At 42.5% G+C, this 17,070-nt stretch overlaps 2 protein-coding genes across 3 annotated transcripts; both read left to right on the top strand.

The window, feature by feature from the left end:
- The first annotated feature begins 5,851 nt into the window (after positions 1 to 5,851).
- On the top strand, positions 5,852 to 9,033 carry LOC127531610 (MIEF1 upstream open reading frame protein-like). 2 transcript variants are annotated; one of them, XM_051941324.1, is made up of 2 exons: positions 5,852 to 5,984; positions 7,088 to 9,033. In XM_051941324.1, the coding sequence occupies exon 2, from the start codon at positions 7,126 to 7,128 to the stop codon at positions 7,336 to 7,338; it is 213 nt and encodes a 70-aa protein (XP_051797284.1). In that variant the 5' UTR covers positions 5,852 to 5,984; positions 7,088 to 7,125; the 3' UTR covers positions 7,339 to 9,033. The 2 variants fall into 2 exon arrangements, with proteins under 2 accessions (XP_051797284.1, XP_051797285.1); XM_051941325.1 differs by having other exon boundaries at positions 5,872 to 5,988.
- A 1,114-nt stretch (positions 9,034 to 10,147) lies between these two features.
- mief1 (mitochondrial elongation factor 1) lies at positions 10,148 to 15,494 on the top strand. The gene is made up of 4 exons (XM_022213472.2): positions 10,148 to 10,294; positions 10,729 to 10,909; positions 11,736 to 12,007; positions 12,100 to 15,494. Exons 1-4 carry the CDS (start codon positions 10,148 to 10,150, stop codon positions 12,937 to 12,939), a joined length of 1,440 nt encoding a protein of 479 aa, XP_022069164.1. The 3' UTR covers positions 12,940 to 15,494.
- Positions 15,495 to 17,070: the final 1,576 nt, after the last annotated feature.

Consider the following 17,070-nt stretch of genomic DNA (forward strand, 5'->3'; position numbering starts at 1 on the left):
CCAGTCACTGAAGGCACTTATCAGATCTCTGTATTCAGCTTCATGTCCATTTCTGATACATGCCACGATAGCAGTGGCATCAGAGTATTTCTGAATGTGACAGGACTCAGTGCTGTATTTGAAGTCAGATGTATACAGTGTGAACAGGAATGGAGCCAGGACTGTTCCTTGTGGAGCCCCAGTACTACTCATTAATGTCCCAGAAACACAGTTCCCCAGCCTGACAAACTGTGGCCTTCCTGTCAGGTAATCTGTAATCCATGAAACACAGGAAGGATCCACTCCCATCTCTGTGAGCTTGTCTTTGAGGATGGTGGGTTGGATGGAGTTGAATGCATTTGAAAAATCAAAGAACATGATTCTCACATAAACTCCAGGTTCCTCCAGATGAGACAGAGCACGGTGAAGCATGAAGAGGATGGCATCATCCACTCCAATTTGTTCTTTGTATGCAAACTGCAAGGAATCGAGTTTGTCTTTGACCTCAAGCCTCAGGAGACGTAAAACCAGCCGCTCCAGAGTTTTCATGATGTGTGAGGTCAGAGCAATAGGTCTGTAGTCATTTAGTTCAGTCGGACATTTGATTTTTGGTACCGGTACAATACAGGATGTTTTCCATAGAGCAGGCACCTGCCCCAGCTGTAGACTCAGGTTGAAGATCCTGTGGAGAGGTTGACACAGTTGTGCAGCACAGTCTTTAAGCAGTCTTGGACATACACCATCTGGGCCAGCTGCCTTCCCAGAGCAAAGTCTCTGAAGCTCCAGCATCACCCCTGTCTCTATGGCAGAGACGGATACAGGTGCTGGAACGGAAGTGGCTGCAGCTGTGGAGACATGTAGGAGACGGAGGAGAAGGAGGAAGAGCTATAGTGGGGATTTCCATATGTTGAGGAGAAGAAGGAGGAGTAGCAGTGGAAGTAGGTGTGTCCACAGTGTCAAATCTGTTAAAGAACAAGTTGAGTTCGTCAGCTCTTTCTACATCACCCACTATTGGCTCCCTCCTCTTTTTATTGTTGTGTCCAGAGATGGTATTGATTCCTCTGCACACATCACGGATGTTACTGTGTTGAAAATTCCTCTCTATCATCTTTTTGTATTCCATCTTTGCCACTTTCAGTCTCGTCTTCAACTCATGTTGCACTTCTTTGAGCCGTTCTTTGTCACCATCTCTAAAAGCTTGTTTTTTCTGGTTGAGGATTGCCTTTATGTCGCTTGTGATCCATGGTTTGTTATTGGGGACACAGCGAACAGTCTTTGCAGGTATGACTGTGTCTCTACAGAAGTTGATGTATTCAGTAAAACAATCAACCTGTCTGTCAATCTGTAACTGTCCTCATCTGTTTCCAGGAGCACATTCCAGTCTGTTGATTCAAAGCAGTCCCTTAGAGCTTCACTAGCTTGAGGAGTCCATTTTCTGATATGGACTTTAGTTGCAGGCTGTCTCAGCACACAAGGTTTGTAACAGGTCTGTAGATAAACCAGGTTATGATCTGATCTGCCCAGTGGTGGTAAGGCAGTATCTCTGTAAGCTTCTTTGACATATGCATACAGCAGGTCTAGGGTTTTATTCTCTCTGGTAGGGTAGTTAACAAACTGTGTAAATCCAGTCAGGTGAGAGGAGAGGCTGACATGATTGAAATCTCCTGATATTATTACAAGTGCCTCAGGATGTTGAGTCTGTATCCTAGCAACAGTATCATGCAACACATCACAAAGTCAGTTGCTTTGGGTGGAATGTATACAAGTATTGTTATGATGTGACTGAACTCCCTTGGGACATAATATGGCCGAAGTCCAACTGCCAACAGTTCAATATTTGGACAACAGAACTTCTCCTTAACTGTTATGTGTAAGGAGTTACACCATCTCTGGTTAACAAATAAAGCCAGACCTCCTCCTTTCTTCTTGCCACTAGCTTTAGCATCTCTGTCTGACCTTATGAGGGTGAAGCCAGGTAGATCCACAGTTGAGTCTGAGTTGTTTTGATTCAACCAGGTCTCAGTAAAACGCAGGAGACTGCATTCACGGTATGTTTTGTCCGTCTTCACCAATGTCTCCAGCTCGTCACTTTTGTTTGGTGCAGAGTTCACGTTTCCCATGATGATTGATGGAAGAAAGGGCTTGTATCTCCATTTTCTAGCCTTCACCTTTGCACCAGCACGGCAGCCACGAAAACACCTCAAGATGTCCACTGGGATTGGATGTTGCAGTCCAGATTTATTCTGTCTCAAGGAAAAAAGCTCCTCTCTTGAATAGATTCTTCTCCCAGCAGAAACCTCCATCAGCAGTCGATAAAACACAACAAAATATTTTAAAAATATAGCAAAAATACAGCAAAAACTGAAAACGGTTAAGAGACACCAAACTTTGCAGCCACTTTCACAGGCGCAGGTTCCGGAATGTGTGTCACATGGCAGTTGGGACTGGTTTTATTGTTTCTTTTAGAGATCCATTTTTGCATGTTTTGTGTGGGTTGAATTACTGGTGTTTTGAATTGTGGTGCATGTTTTGTAGATGTCACTGTCACTGTCAGTGAACGCCTCTGAGGAAATACGCTGCAACTGTGAGGTTCTCCGTTCTCCCGCACAGGAGTCAATTGACGGAGGAGAAAGAGGCGACAGACTGGAAGGAGAGGGCTATAAAAGTCTGTGGAGGTGTGGGAAATGGTGTGTTTTATAATTTGCTAAGTGTGCATATTAAAGAGTTGTATTGGTTCTGAGGAATAGGAAGGTCAAGAGCATCATTACCACGGTGTGACTGTAATGAAACAAAGAAGATAAGTCCAGCTTTATTTTACTTATTACTCATGTGATTGAAACCAAGGATGATCAAGACATAAAGTGATTGATAATCAAAGTACAGACAGTTTTTGATAATAAAGGTGCAGATAGTTTTTGACGTAAGCCATAATCAGTAAAGAACATGAGCGAGTTGTATGTGCAGTCTCTAATCTTGTTTTGCAGCGGAGAAGTCATTCCTACGTGAGCGATAATGACAAAACATCAGCTGTGACAGAGGACAGCGGAACAACGCAGCATCGGAAGGGGCGGCCAGCCTTGATAGATAGCTATACACACTGTTAGAGTATAAGAAGACTGGGTCAGGAACAGTTAGCAGTCTGATTCCATCCGAACTGACTGAACACTTGTTGTTGGTTAGGGACAGAGGATTCAGGCCCAGAGCTCTGTATCGCACATTCAGTTTTGCTGTAATAAATACTTTTGATTTTAAGAAGAAGTCTCCTGACTACTCTATCAAAAGAACTGGGCGGAAATAGCCTTACACATATTCTGTTGGTTTGTTTAATTGTAGGATAGGCTGATTTCCAACAGAGGCCGACAGAGACAGGGGGGGAGCGACCAGAGAGAGGACAGTTGGAAAAGGGGGGACAAGAGGAGACAGCATGCGGCTGGGAACCAGGGGTAGAAGGGAACGCCGAGGCTGAGCAGACAAAGAGCCAGAACATTACGACGCGTCACACTTGCAGCGGCAGGGCCAGTAGCCCTGCCTAGTGTGTGAGTATCCCTTTGGGCTTTACAGTAACGTTCTGGTGCTTGTACATCCCCGGGAGAGGGTTGATGGTATGAGACGTCCGTACTGGCAGTGGGTTTGTGTTTCACAGGTGGCCTTCAAGAGGAAGAGTCCGGGCCCAGAGGAAGACTGCTGGACGCTGAAGCTTCTGCACCTCGTGCAGTCCGGTCCCTCTGGATTTTAACGACCGATTTTAAAACAGAGACTATATGTTTTATTGGACATTCCCCTCGCCGGCTGTTTGGGTGACGCTATTTAGAAGTTGTACCAGTTTATTGGCATGTTAAAGAACTACTCCTGTAATTAAATGATTGTTTGCACCGGCATCCTGTTTTCCTGCCCTCTGTCATAATTGTCGCTGATAAGGTGCTTCACCCGATAGGTGACGAACCTCCAACAAAAATTTACAATAACATTTACCTGGTCATTTCACTCCACACTCCATGGCTCGCACGCTTTACATATGTATGGACAAGCAATTGAGAGGATAAGAGAATTCAAATTTTTGGGTGTTTATTTTGATGAAAAGTTGACATGGAAAAACATATTGATAATGTTGTGAACAAATGTGACAAAGTGCTGAATGTAATGTGTTCTCTGTCAGGAAGCTCTTGGGGTGCTGGAAAAGGCACTCAATTGATGGTTTACAGGGCAATGATCAGGTCAAGACTAGACTACGATTGTATGTGCTTTGGAACAGTGGAAGAGTCAAATCTGAAACATCCATCCATCCATTCTCTATACACCGCTCCATCCTCACTTGGGTCGCGGGGGACGCTGGAGCCCATCCCAGCTGACTCGGCCTAATGCAGGGGACACCCCGGACAGGTCGCCAGTCTGTCACAGGGCTACATATACAGAGAAACAATCACACTCACATTCACACCTACGGGCAATTTAGAATAATCAATTACCCTCAGCATATTTTTGGACTGTGGGAGGAAGCCGGACAAATCTGAAACAGTTGGATGTAATTCAGGCGAAGGCACTCAGAATATGTTGTGGGGCCCTCCGAACTAAACCAAACCCAGCTTTTCTTGTTGAAATGGCTGAAACTCATCTGGCAATTTGGCGGGCTAAGCCGGCAATGCAGTATATTGTTAAGCTGCAGGCACATCAAGGAGAGCACCCAGCAAAATGTGTACTTGATGATGCCTGGGAGTTGGAAGTGGGAGGAAAGTCTAAAAAAAGTCTCATTTTTAATATGTGTAAACGTGTGGATGAAGCTGCAGTTGGAAAAGGTAGGGGTGGCCCCTCAAATTCTCTGGCCAGCTGTGCCTCCATGGCTCCTACCAACACCAGAAATAGATTTTAGCATACTGGAAACCGTAAAAAAACAGGGAAGGGCTGTAGGCTCAGACTTAGTAATGGAAAGACTAAAAAGCAACTGGGAGCATTATCTACAGATTTATACAGATGGGGCCCAAGATCCCAAAACAAGAAAATACGGGTTTGCCTTTTTCATCCTGGATTTTAGAATTGTTAAGCTCAAGCGACTGGCTTAGGGGGTGTCGGTGTATGCAACAGAGTCAATTGCCATAATATGGGCTCTACAGTGGGTGGAGGACATCAAGCTAAGGAGGGTAGTCATATGCTCAGACTCAGCTTCAGTTCTAATGACTTTGAGAGATAACAATCCAGGGGCCCAACCAGACTTGGTGGTGGAGCTCCTCACTCTGTTGTATAGAACTGAGCAGGCCAGAGGCATGATAGGGTTTCTGTGGGTGCCTGCCCATATTGGGGTAGAGGGTAATGAGATGGCAGATATGGCAGTTAAAGGGGCATTAAGAAGGGATGTTGAATTGACTGTGGGCATCGGGATCTCTGAATGTCGCTCCATCATCAGGGATGTCATTACAGCTCAGTGGCAGAAGCAGTGGGAGAATGAGGAAAAAGGACGGCATTACTTCTCAATAGAAAATAGTGTAAAGGCAGACCAGTGCTACCTTGGACATGAGCGAAAACACTCTCTGTTAATGACAAGACTAAGACTTGGGTACTGTGGACTGGCATGGGATTTAGCTAAAATCAGCAAACATAAGGACGGATTATGTGGAGCCTGCAGGAAACAGTAAACTGTGAAACATCTGCTTATGGAGTGCAGCCTGTTTGAGGAACGAAGAACACAGCTATATGCCAAGTTGTCACATGAGGGAATGGAATCAATTACAATGAAGAGTCTCCGTAATCCCAGAGAGAACCAGGCAAGGACAGTGAATGCAGTCCTTCACTTTATCAACTCCACAGGATTACATCTTTGAAAGTAGGAATGGTCTGAATTCTGCATTCTCACCCTGACCTGTGAGAGGCAGCAATGTGCCGCAACGCATCCAGCCTGCCGGAAATTTATAAGAAGAAGAAGTTTCCGGTCGTCACTGTCGAACCTTATCCCCGGCGTGAGCACAGAGCTGTCTCTCTGTAAAAAAAAAAAGATCTGCTCTAAGTTCTGAAACGTAGGTAACTCGTGTTTCTTTGCTATGACTTTCTGTTTTCGCCTCCATTATGTCGCATGTGCTTTATATTGAGTGTGTCTTGTTCGTCAGGCTAGTTAAAGTAAGGTCAACGCTTTCTTAGCCTATCGGCTAGTTAGCGCATTAAGCTAACAAGGTAGCCAAGAGATGTGACTTTACGTGGAGTCTGCCATTTTCTACAGACAAATGACTCCGTAGATATGCATTGCAGATATTCTATGTTCAGCAAATAAAAAAAAGGGGAGGGGGTTCTGCAACATGCATTGGAAAACAGGTAGACAGTAAGCCACGTTATTTACCTGGTCAAGTTGGTATGGATGCTAGAGTTAAGTACGATTACTGTGTCTTCGAGCTCACACTGGACGTGAGACGCAGATATATTTTTGTTGCGTGTTAGTGTTAGCCGTTTGTATTGTCGAGTAAATGTAACCAGGCAAAGGAGCTGGTTATTTTTGTTTCATTACCTCCGCGAAGGAGGTTATGTGACACCGGGGGTTTGTCTGTCTGTCTGTCTGTTAGCAAAATAACTCAAAAACGCCTGGGCAGATTCCGATGAAATTTTTGAGGGGATGTAGACTATGGTAAGAGGAAGAGCTGATTTAATTTTGGTGTCAATCCGGAAAGGATCCTGGATTCTGGATCATTTTGAATTTTTTAGTATGTTTTAGTATGTGGTCGAAAATATGACAAAAACATCATAGGTTAGTATGTCGTCCAACAAACTGGAGCAAGGTGTCCAGATAGCTCAACTGGTTAAGAAGGTGATTTGTAAACAGAACTGTGTCAGAGATGCAGGTTCGGTTCCAGCTCATGATCCCTTACTGCATGGGTTTCCTGTTTTCCTCTCTATCCTTGGCAGAGGTCTGCACTCTCTTAGTGCTTTTCTAGTTGGTCATGAATTGACTGGATAATAACAACTTCTTTTCTGCCATTAATATTAAACGTTGTACTTATTCATACTCTATGATTTTACCTTCATTCGTTCTTACTCCGCCTATGACTTACTGCCGTTTTTCACTAAAATGAAGGCAATTGTGCTGCCTCCCATGTCTGTCCCTTCATCACAAAACTTTTCCTTTTTCCAGATTCCAGGGTGTCCTCCACTCTCCATGTTTGATCCCTAATGGGCTGCTGGTCTCGCAGCGCTGTGCTGGAGCTCTATAGGGCACTGCTCCGTGCAGGACGTCACCTTCAGTACACTGATCGGGATTACTATCGTCAGGCTGTAGCTTGTGAGTTTCGCCACAGCCGTGCCTTGACGGTGCCTAAAGATAAGGAGGACGCACTGAAAAGGGGTCAGTACTTCCTCAGCAGTAGACTGGGTGGGCTCATGTAGAAGGAAGGGATCGCAGGCCATTTGGAGGTGGTTTACAGGTCCTCTTGAGGTGCATCTCCCAGGTGGGTCTACAAATACAAAATACTGTCAGCAGTATAAAGTTTTGAACCTGACATTCTTTGTAGGGTGAGGTGGAAAATTCAGTTTTGTATGACAGGCTCTAAATAAGCTATATTGGATGGTGGTGGTGATTGATTTTCCGTCTTTTGCTGTGATATACAGTCATCTCTGACTGAGAGGTTGAATTGTGTGCATAGTTGGCCTACTTAAAATCTGCTTACCAAACATACAGTGCCTATATTTTATACCACACTTGGAAGTTTTCACTTGTGATTGTTTTTAACAGTGAATCATAGATGTCATTATTTCATACAAACAGTGAAATGATGATCATCAGAGTGCAATAAATACAGTGCTGTGTAAAAGCATTTCCTGATATATTCTTTTTTTACACATTTCTAACACTTAAATGTTCCAGATCATCAAACTAATATTCATGTTTATTTAATGATGATGACAACTTATCGAAGATTTATTGAAAACTTATATCACCCCTGTTAAAAAGAAATTGCGCCCAACCCCCCACCCTCCACTGCCCTTTTATGGTCTTGTCACAGCATCCCAATTGGATTCAAGTCTGTATGTGGACTTGGCCACTCCAAAACATAATCTTGTTCTTTTTAATCCATTCAGAGGTGGACTTGCTTGTGTGCTTTGGGTCATTGCTACAGAACCAATTTGCGCTTGATCTTTAAGTCGTGAACTGATGGGCAGATATTCCCCAGGAGGATTCGAGAATAGAATTCATGGCTCCATCAATTATAACAAGTTCAAGTTGTCCAGGTCACGTGGAAGCAAAGCAGCCTCAGATCATCACACTATCACCCCCATGTTTCACTGTTGGTATGATGTTCTTCTGTGGAATGCAGCATTTACTTTACACCAGATGTAACAGACCCCTGTCTTCCAAAAAGTTCTACCTTTGTCTCATCAGTCCACAGGATGTTATTCCAAAAGTCTTGGAGCTCATCCACATATACTTTTTTGCAAATGCCAGATGAGCCTTTATGTTCTTTTTGGTCGGTTGGGTCACACGCCTTGCAACTCTCCCATGGGTGCCATTTTTGCCCAGTGTCTTCCTTATTGTGGAAACATTTACACTGATCTTAACTGAGGCCTGTGTGGGCTGCAGTTCTTCTGATGTTTGCCTGGGATCTTTGTGACCTCCTAGATGAGATGTCAATGGGCTCTTGGAGAAATTTTGGTTGGCCTGCACCTGGGAACGTTCACCACTCTTTCATGTTTTCTCTATTTGTGCATAATGTCTCTCACTGTGGTTAGCTGATATCCCAGAGTCGAGCATGGCAATGGCTTTTCATTCTTTTCCAGACAGATGAATGCCAATGACAGTGTTTTGCATATGTTCTTGAATCTGTTTTGAATGTTGCATCATGTGCTACTTTTTGAGACCCTTTAGCTACTTCAGAATATCAGACAAGCTTTATTTACGTGATGTTTAGATTCAGTAAGCCTGGCAATCGTACATGGTGTGACTGGTGGAATTGAACCCAGCTGTCAAATGAATTTGGTCATTTGGTAGACTGGTTGCTCAGGTAGCAGTTACTTTTTCACATAGGGCAAGGTGGGGCTGACAACATTTTTCCTTCAATAAATGAAATCGTCATGTAAAAACTGCATTTCGTGTTTTCTTGAGTTATCTTTGTCTTGTATTAAAAATGTGTTTGATGATCTGAAACATTGACCATTACCCTGGTCAAGAGCAGGATATGTTCAGAGATTCAGATTTAAGAAGCATCTCCCTTTAACCAAATTGTTTCCTGACAATTATCTGTAGTGATACAGACTCTCAGCTGAGGATATACGTTACATCTGCAAGCCTGTTAGGTTGTATGTTACTAAAACCACTGAATGAAGCTGTGCAGTTACAGTGTCGCACACTATATATGCATCGTGCTGCTGTAGGAACCTGACGTGTATGCAACTGGTTATCCAAAAATCACATAAATACGCTTTTTTGTGTTTGGCCCCGATTTGCTGTGAAGTCCGTTAACACTGCTGGACCTGGCAGCTGCTACAACACAGATTAGAAAATGGATTATTCTAATGTCATTTATTGCGGAGAATATTCAAACAACATTGATCTCACTTACTTGGCCAAAAATAAAAGTGATGGGGTATATTATGTGACAGTGTCAGACCTAAATGCACTTCTATACAATATTATGAAGCTAACATTCACCTTTAATGTTGTTACAGCTGGTGAATGTATGTATTAGAACTACGCAGCAGCTTACTTCTAATACATACATTAACACATAATTACCAGTTTTAGACCAGCACTCCTGTCTTGCCTCATTTTCAGCAACACTTTATAAATTCATAATTTTTCATATTCCCAATTCAGTTGTCAATTATACCAACCTGTTGACTGAAGTGACTGCACACAATTCTTTCATTTTGTACAGAAGTGTCTCATAACCTGCCCAGAGTTTGATGCAGAAAGCCAGAGTTCACAAACTAAGTTGATGACCACCTTTGGTACACCTGCTATGTCTGTGTAGGGTTTTGGTTTTGAAGATTTCTTGTAAAACTGCAGTGGTCAGATGGACAAAGCTGATAAAGGGGCAAACATGTACACAACTTCTTTTATATATTTGTATAGAATTTTCAAATTGAAAAAAAAAGAGACTTTAAAAAATAAGAACAGAGAATTAGATTTTTTTTCTGTTTGTGCTTTTCCATTGAGTGTCATTCTCTGTCTTTGATAAGCACCTTTTTCAGTGGCAGGATGGCAGGGGTGAATGGAGACCATAAAGGAAAGAAAGATGAAAATGGAATTGGAACAGCCATTGACTTCGTGCTTTCCAATGCCAAGCTTGTGCTAGGGGTAGGAGGAGCAGCCATGCTTGGCATTGCAACATTAGCTGTTAAAAAAGTAAGTGTAAAGAGGGCGGCGGGAACTCTTCTTATTTTGAATTTTATACTAATACAGTGGGTCCAATAAGTATTTGTACACCCTGCGATTTTGCAAGTTCTCCCACTTAGAAATCATGGAGGGGTCTGAAATTTTCATTGTAGGTGCATGTCCACTGTGAGAGACATAATCTAAAAAAAAAAAATCCAGAAATCACTGTGTATGATTTTTTTTAAACAATTTATTTGTATGATACTGCTGCAAATAAGTATTTGAACACCTGAGAAAATCAATGTTAATATTTGGTACAGTAGCCTTTGTTTGCAATCACAGAGGTCAAACATTTCCTGTAATCGTTCAGCAGGTTTGCAGTGGGAGAACTTGCAAAATTGCAGGGTGTACAAATACTTATTGGACCCACTGTACCTGTAATGTCCACCACATTCTTTGTGCAGATGTATGACCGCGCAATAAGTGCTCCAACCAGTCCCACCAAGATGGAACAAACAGGAAAGAGAAGCTGGGAAGAGCCAGCCTGGATGGGTTCATCACCACGGGTACTTAACCATGGCATGAAGTCCACAGTTAGCAGGTCACTGCAGTCTCTGCCCTCTGCCTCACGTGCTTTTGAACCAGGTGAGGGAACCAAATTGTGCTTTAAACTGACTTAATTGTTTGAAATATTTTGATATTTGATCATATTGTGTTCTGCAATATTGTCAAGTCACTTCAGTGGTTTGGAATTTCAGCAGCCTGTCATTTGTTTTTGTGTGTTTGTGTTGTTTTGTTGTAATTTGTGTGTGTGCATGTGTGTTTATATCTGTTGACAGACAGCCTATTTGGAGGATTCTTGCTCTTCCTTTACAGTGGGTGTTTGCGCTTTGTGGCATTGCAGTTAGATTCCCAGCTATTTTGTATTAGTTTTTTTTTATTAATATAATGTAGTTGAACCCGTCCATCTGTTATTTATACACCTACAACGCTTAATCCTCATTCGGTCACAGGAGCTGGCGTCTATCCCAGCTGACTTGGGGCAAAGGCACAGGCACAATTTAGAATCACCAGTTAACCTCTGTATGTTTTTGGACTGTGGAAGGAAGCCGGAGTGCCCGGAGAAAACCCAGGTATGCACGGGGAGAGCATGCAAACTCCATTCAGAAAGATCCCAGGCCCAAGCCAGGACAGGAACCAGGGATCTTCTAGCTGCAAGGCAATAGTGCTAACCACCAATCCACTATGCAGCCCTATGGACTTGGTCATTTTTTATTATTCCCCAAGTACAGTAGATACCTGTAGGGTTTTTTTTTTCATATAGTAGTATAACACTCATGCCACTCCCACTTATTTAAAGTTCACCAACTACCTCCTCTTCAGATTCCTTACCTGAAATTTGTTGAAGAGGTCACAAAATTCTGCTGCTATTTAACAAATGCTTCTTTTTAATTGCTTTCGATCTTCTTAGACTGTCTGCGGAGGACAGTGGGTCGAGTTGCTGTGGGAGGAAGGGGTTCAACTCAATCAGACATGCTGCAGGTCCGAATGCGTCTATCACTACAGGATCATCTGTGGGAGTTCTACCAAAATAATGTCAACATCCCTACTCAGGAGCAGGCCATGGCAAGGAAGGCAGCACTGGACATCTGTGCTGAGCTCAGGGTGTTTCTTCATGCCAAACTACCTGACATGCCACTCCGAGAGATGTACCTTAGTGGCAGTCTGTATGATGACCTTCAAGTAAGAGATTTTACACATTTGGTGAGATTCTATTATTTTTTATTGATGTATTATTTCGATTAAAAATAGATTTTCCCATTTCCATTTCTTAGGTGGTGACAGCAGATCATGCCCAGCTGATGGTTCCTCTTATCTTGGAGAAGAATCTTTGGTCTTCCATCCCTGGGGAGGACACCATTATGAATGTTCCAGGTTTCTGGCTTGTCCGCAGGGAGAACTTGGAATATTTCCCACGGAATAGCAGCTACTGGGACCGCTGCATGGTCGGAGGTTACCTGTCCCCTAAATCAGTCCTTGAGGTCTTCGATAAGCTTGTGGCTGGCTCTATCAACTGGCCAGCTATAGGGAGTGTCCTTGACTACATCATTCGTCCTGTGGTTCCTTCAGAAACACTGACCTTAGAGATCCAGTATGAGATGGACCGGAAACTGTATGTGGACTTCTTGCCTTTGCTTGTGATGGAGGATGGGACTTCACTGATTGCCAAACCACATCGACTTGTTGCAGAGCGCCATGAAAACCTGTGGCGGCAGAGCTTCCGTGTGGCTGATACGGCACGACTCAGGGCATTGGATCAGGAGGATGGAGGCTGCCGATGTACCTGCCTAAAGGTGGCAAAGGCTGTGAGCAAGCTCAACCCTGCCCTTAACCAGCTCAATGCCAGTCAGCTTACCAATGCTATCTTGTTGCTGAGTGAAAAAGAAGGTGACTGGACGCAGGAAGCACTGGCTGACCGGTTCCTTCAGCTGCTACGAGCACTAGTTGGACACTTAGAAGCTGGGAGGCTGCCATGTGCCCTTAACCCTAAAGTTAACTTATTTTGTGAGCTGACAGAACAGGAAGTGGATGAGCTGGGGTATACCCTTTACTGTGCACTCTCAGATCCTGAAAGCCTGCTGAGAACTGCAGTGGCACAGCCACCCCATCCCTGACACACAACATGGTATTGAAATGTCAGCCATTGTTTTAGTAGACAATGCTAATCCTAAACGGCAATAAAGTTCCTGGAAAAAGTATCAGCATGAAATAATCATCTCTCATGCACGTATATTGTCTTGATACGTCATTCCTCTGTATGAACATCTCTGACAAAATGTGATGCACACAGTAGCAGTTAGATCTGTTTGACTCTGAACATGAAAGCTGTATGTATTGTGATTATCCAAATATTATTTTAATATCAAATGAAAGTGAAGGCCCAAGTTAGTTGCTGTTCCTAAAGCCATTGTAACAATGAAGCCAAGAGTAGGAATGCCGTTGTGGTCCAGTGATATATGATGGATAGACTGGATTCTGTGTTGTTGTTCCATGTGTAAAGGGAAGGATGAGGCAATGAAATCTGCCATATTTCATTTATTAACCATTAGGAGAGTTTTAGGAATGCAGACATGTCTGATACAGTTCAGAATAGCCATGATTGTGGTGCTGACTCTGTTTCGAGAGGAGTCCATTTCACGATATCAAGGAATAGAATGTAATGTGTACTACAACCCAAAAGTTAATAAATTGTTAGTGTCTGAAGAACTCAACATTCTTGAGTTACTAAACAAGTTGTTTCATGCCTCTTTTGCTTTAAAAGTGCTTGAGTTTTAATAAACTTCATTAGTATATTGACTGAAGTCACAATGTATGCTTTACATGGGGTATGTGAAAACAAACATTCAGTGTGTGTTTGGTGTGTCTGTAGCTTGCATGTGTTAGTTGTCAGGTCTATTAATGAAACAGATTAATATGCAGAGTTATATGTAGATGTCTATTTTTAATCCCATATCACTGACATTCATCTAAAAGTGAAACATGCATCCATAAATAGAATATACTATGATATACGGAAACTTGAAATGGCTGATATGTTGCAGGCTGATGAAGTACCAGCAGAAAAGCACCATCATTTTGGTATGATGAGAAAATGCATCCATGTGATTGTTTGATGCAGAGTTGTTTGGTTTGCTGTTATGAAAAGGAAGGTTCTTTTCCAGACTCACATTTGTTGCTTTAATGCACAGATCTGTCATGCTTTTTTAAATAATCATAATTTGCCAAATATCATAGGTTATTTGGCACTATAAAATGTGAAATACTCTCTAGATATCGAACAGTCAGCCACGATTTTTCAGCAGGACATTTTAAAGTACTGTTGCCTCCTGCCCTTGTTTTACTTTCCGATTTGAATAATCTTTGACTTAAAGCATTACTTGGTGAAAAATGAATCCAATATAGGTTGGATATTATTGGCCGAGCCTTCGCCTGAGTCTGCTGGGATAGGCTCCAGCTCCCCCATGACCCTAGTGAGGATAAAGCGGTGTATACAGAATGGATGGATTATTGGCTGAATTAGATTTTTGTAGCAAGGGAGTTCTTTTGGCTGGACACTTTTTCAGCTACTGTGACACTGCAGTTTGTAAAATCCATCATAATCAACAATGCACTGCTTTGCTAACCTGTAAAAGGTTATTTTAGTGTATTAATCTCAGTATTAAGGATGGAAGATTGAGGATGGAGGCAGTTGTCTCCAGCACAATATTTGTATGTACATTAAACCCTGATTAACTTAAAGTGCTGGTCTGGTCTGGTCTTTGTTAAATAAAGTAGACATGGATTACTGCAATACAAGCCCATGTCACACATGTCAAAAGGACAATTACTGTTTGTCAATACTAGCACTGTGCTCCATTAATATAACATGTCACAAATTTGTTTTGACTGTGTGGCCCCTAGTGAGCTGCACCCCTAGCAAGCTGTATATTTATTTATGAAGCTGTACAATCCAATCAATCATCCTTACTCACAGTAAGTGCATTACACGTGACTAACTACCGTTACAGCCAGACACAAAGTGCCATTTATCTTGTCAGTCTCTGAATTGGCATTCAAAATATGTTATCCAAAGTTATCACATAGCTCCTTTTGTTATGACTTTTAGCCATAATGAAAAAAGGATGAAAAATGGCTTTGTAACAGGCCAACTGTACCCGTAATCCACAATCCACTATTTGTATGGGATACATAATCGAGTGATTTGAGTTGTTTAGAGTTCTGTTCACTTGGTCATCATCCAGACAGTAATGGAAAAAATAGGTGATTATTTTTATATTTATTGTAGATTTGTAGCCAAAATGAGCTGAACATTTATTGCACTGATGCAGTTTAATACGTAAAGCACCACTTGTGCTTCATTAAGTGTTTGTTCTGAATGTACCGATAAAGTGACTCTACAGTAGAATTTCTGTGTATATTAAGTCTTCCTTTGTAGACCTAGCTTATGCTACAAATTACTACTGTGCGAAAGTCTGGGGAGTCACTGTTCCACATATATTACTGTAAACCAACACCCAAAGTAGATGAGTACCTCTACCTTGTGGACTAGCTGTATGCTGTGCTGCATGCTATTTGTTTTTTCAGCTGTTTTTGTTTGTTTTGTCGTATACTTCAGCTCTGGGGTTGAATAGTGTACCACTTTGTATACTTCATTAAATGTTTAAGTGACTTTCTGCACTCTGTCATTTGTTGATTTTTTTTAATTAGCATAATATGTAAGATATTTTTAATTTCACACTGGCAGTTCACAATTACACTCAACAAAAATATAAACGCAACACTTTTTTTTTTTTGCCCCCATGTTTTATGAGATGAACTCAAAGATACACATACACAATATCACCATTTCTCTCAAATATTGTTCACAAATCTGTGACAGTGAGTACTTCTTCTTTGCTGAGATAATCTATCCCACCTCACAGGTGGGGGGGTGGGGGAGTCCACTCCTCTTCAATGGCTGTGCGAAGTTGCTGGATATTGGTGAGAACTGGTACACGCTGTCGTATACGCCGATCCAGAGCAGCATGCTCAATGGGTGACATGTCCGGTGAGTATGCTGGCCATGCAAGAACTGAGACGTTTTCAGCTTCCAAGAATTGTGTACAGATCCTTGCAACATGGGGCCGTGCATTATCCTGCTGCAACATGAGGTGATGTTCTTGGCTGTATGGCACAACAATGGACCTCAAGATCTCGTCACGGTATCTCTGTGCATTCAAAATGCCATCAATAAAATGCACCTGTGTTCTTCGTCCATAACAGATGCCTGCCCATACCATAACCCCACCGCCACCATGGGCCATTCAATCCAAAACATTGACATCAGAAAACCGCTCACCCACACAACGCCACACACGCTGTCTGTCATCTGCCCTGAACAGTGTAAGCCGGGATTCATCCGTGAAGAGAACACCTCTCCAACGTGCCAGATGCCATCGAATGTGAGCATTTGCCCACTCAAGTCGGTTACGACGACGAACTGGAGTCAGGTGGAGACCCGATGAGGATGAGCATGCAGATGAGCTTCCTTGAGACGGTTTCTGACAGTTTGTGCAGAAATTCTTTGGTTATGCAAACCGATTGTTTCAGCAGCTGTCTGAGTGGCTGGTCTCAGACGATCTTGGAGGTGAGCATGCTGGACATGGAGGTCCTAGGCTGGTGTGGTTACACGTGGTCTGCGGTTGTGAGGCTGGTTGGATCTACTGCCAGATTCTCTGAAACGCCTTTGGAGATGGCTTGTGGTAGAGAAATGAACATTCAGTACCGGAGCTATTCAATACCAACAGCTCTGGTTGACATTCCTGCTGTCAGCATGCCAATTGCACGCTCCCTCAAATCTTGCTACATTTGTGGCATTGTGCTGTGATAAAACTGCACATTTCAGAGTGGCCTTTTATTGTGGGTAGTCTAAGGCACACCTGTGCATTAATCATGGTGTCTAATCAGCATCTTGATATGGCACACCTCTGAGGTGGGATGGATTATCTCAGCAAAGGAGAAGTGCTCACTATCACAGATTTAGACAGATTTGTGAACAATATTTGAGAGAAATGGTGATATTGTGTATGAGGAAAAAGTTTTAGATCTTTGAGTTCATCTCATAAAAAAATGGGAGAAAAAACAAAAGTGTTGCATTTATATTTTTGTTGAGTGTAAATAAACCTATCAATCAAAAAAACTACAAAAGATATGCCTTTTTGTAAATGTTTATTCCATTACATTTGGCAATAAAGTTCAAATTGAAT

The sequence above is a fragment of the Acanthochromis polyacanthus genome, chromosome 21 (genome assembly GCF_021347895.1).
Source record: "Acanthochromis polyacanthus isolate Apoly-LR-REF ecotype Palm Island chromosome 21, KAUST_Apoly_ChrSc, whole genome shotgun sequence".
NCBI classification, from domain to species: domain Eukaryota; kingdom Metazoa; phylum Chordata; class Actinopteri; family Pomacentridae; genus Acanthochromis; species Acanthochromis polyacanthus.

What these genes read in the sequence shown, in the direction of transcription:
- LOC127531610 (XM_051941324.1), top strand. Translation starts at nt 7,126, where the DNA reads ATGGGCTGCTGGTCTCGCAGCGCTGTGCTGGAGCTCTATAGGGCACTG.
- mief1 (XM_022213472.2), top strand. Translation starts at nt 10,148, where the DNA reads ATGGCAGGGGTGAATGGAGACCATAAAGGAAAGAAAGATGAAAATGGA. An exon ending in CTCACGTGCTTTTGAACCAG is followed by an intron (nt 10,910 to 11,735) that starts GTGAGGGAACCA and finishes CGATCTTCTTAG; the next exon opens with ACTGTCTGCGGAGGACAGTG. An exon ending in GTCTGTATGATGACCTTCAA is followed by an intron (nt 12,008 to 12,099) that starts GTAAGAGATTTT and finishes TCCATTTCTTAG; the next exon opens with GTGGTGACAGCAGATCATGC.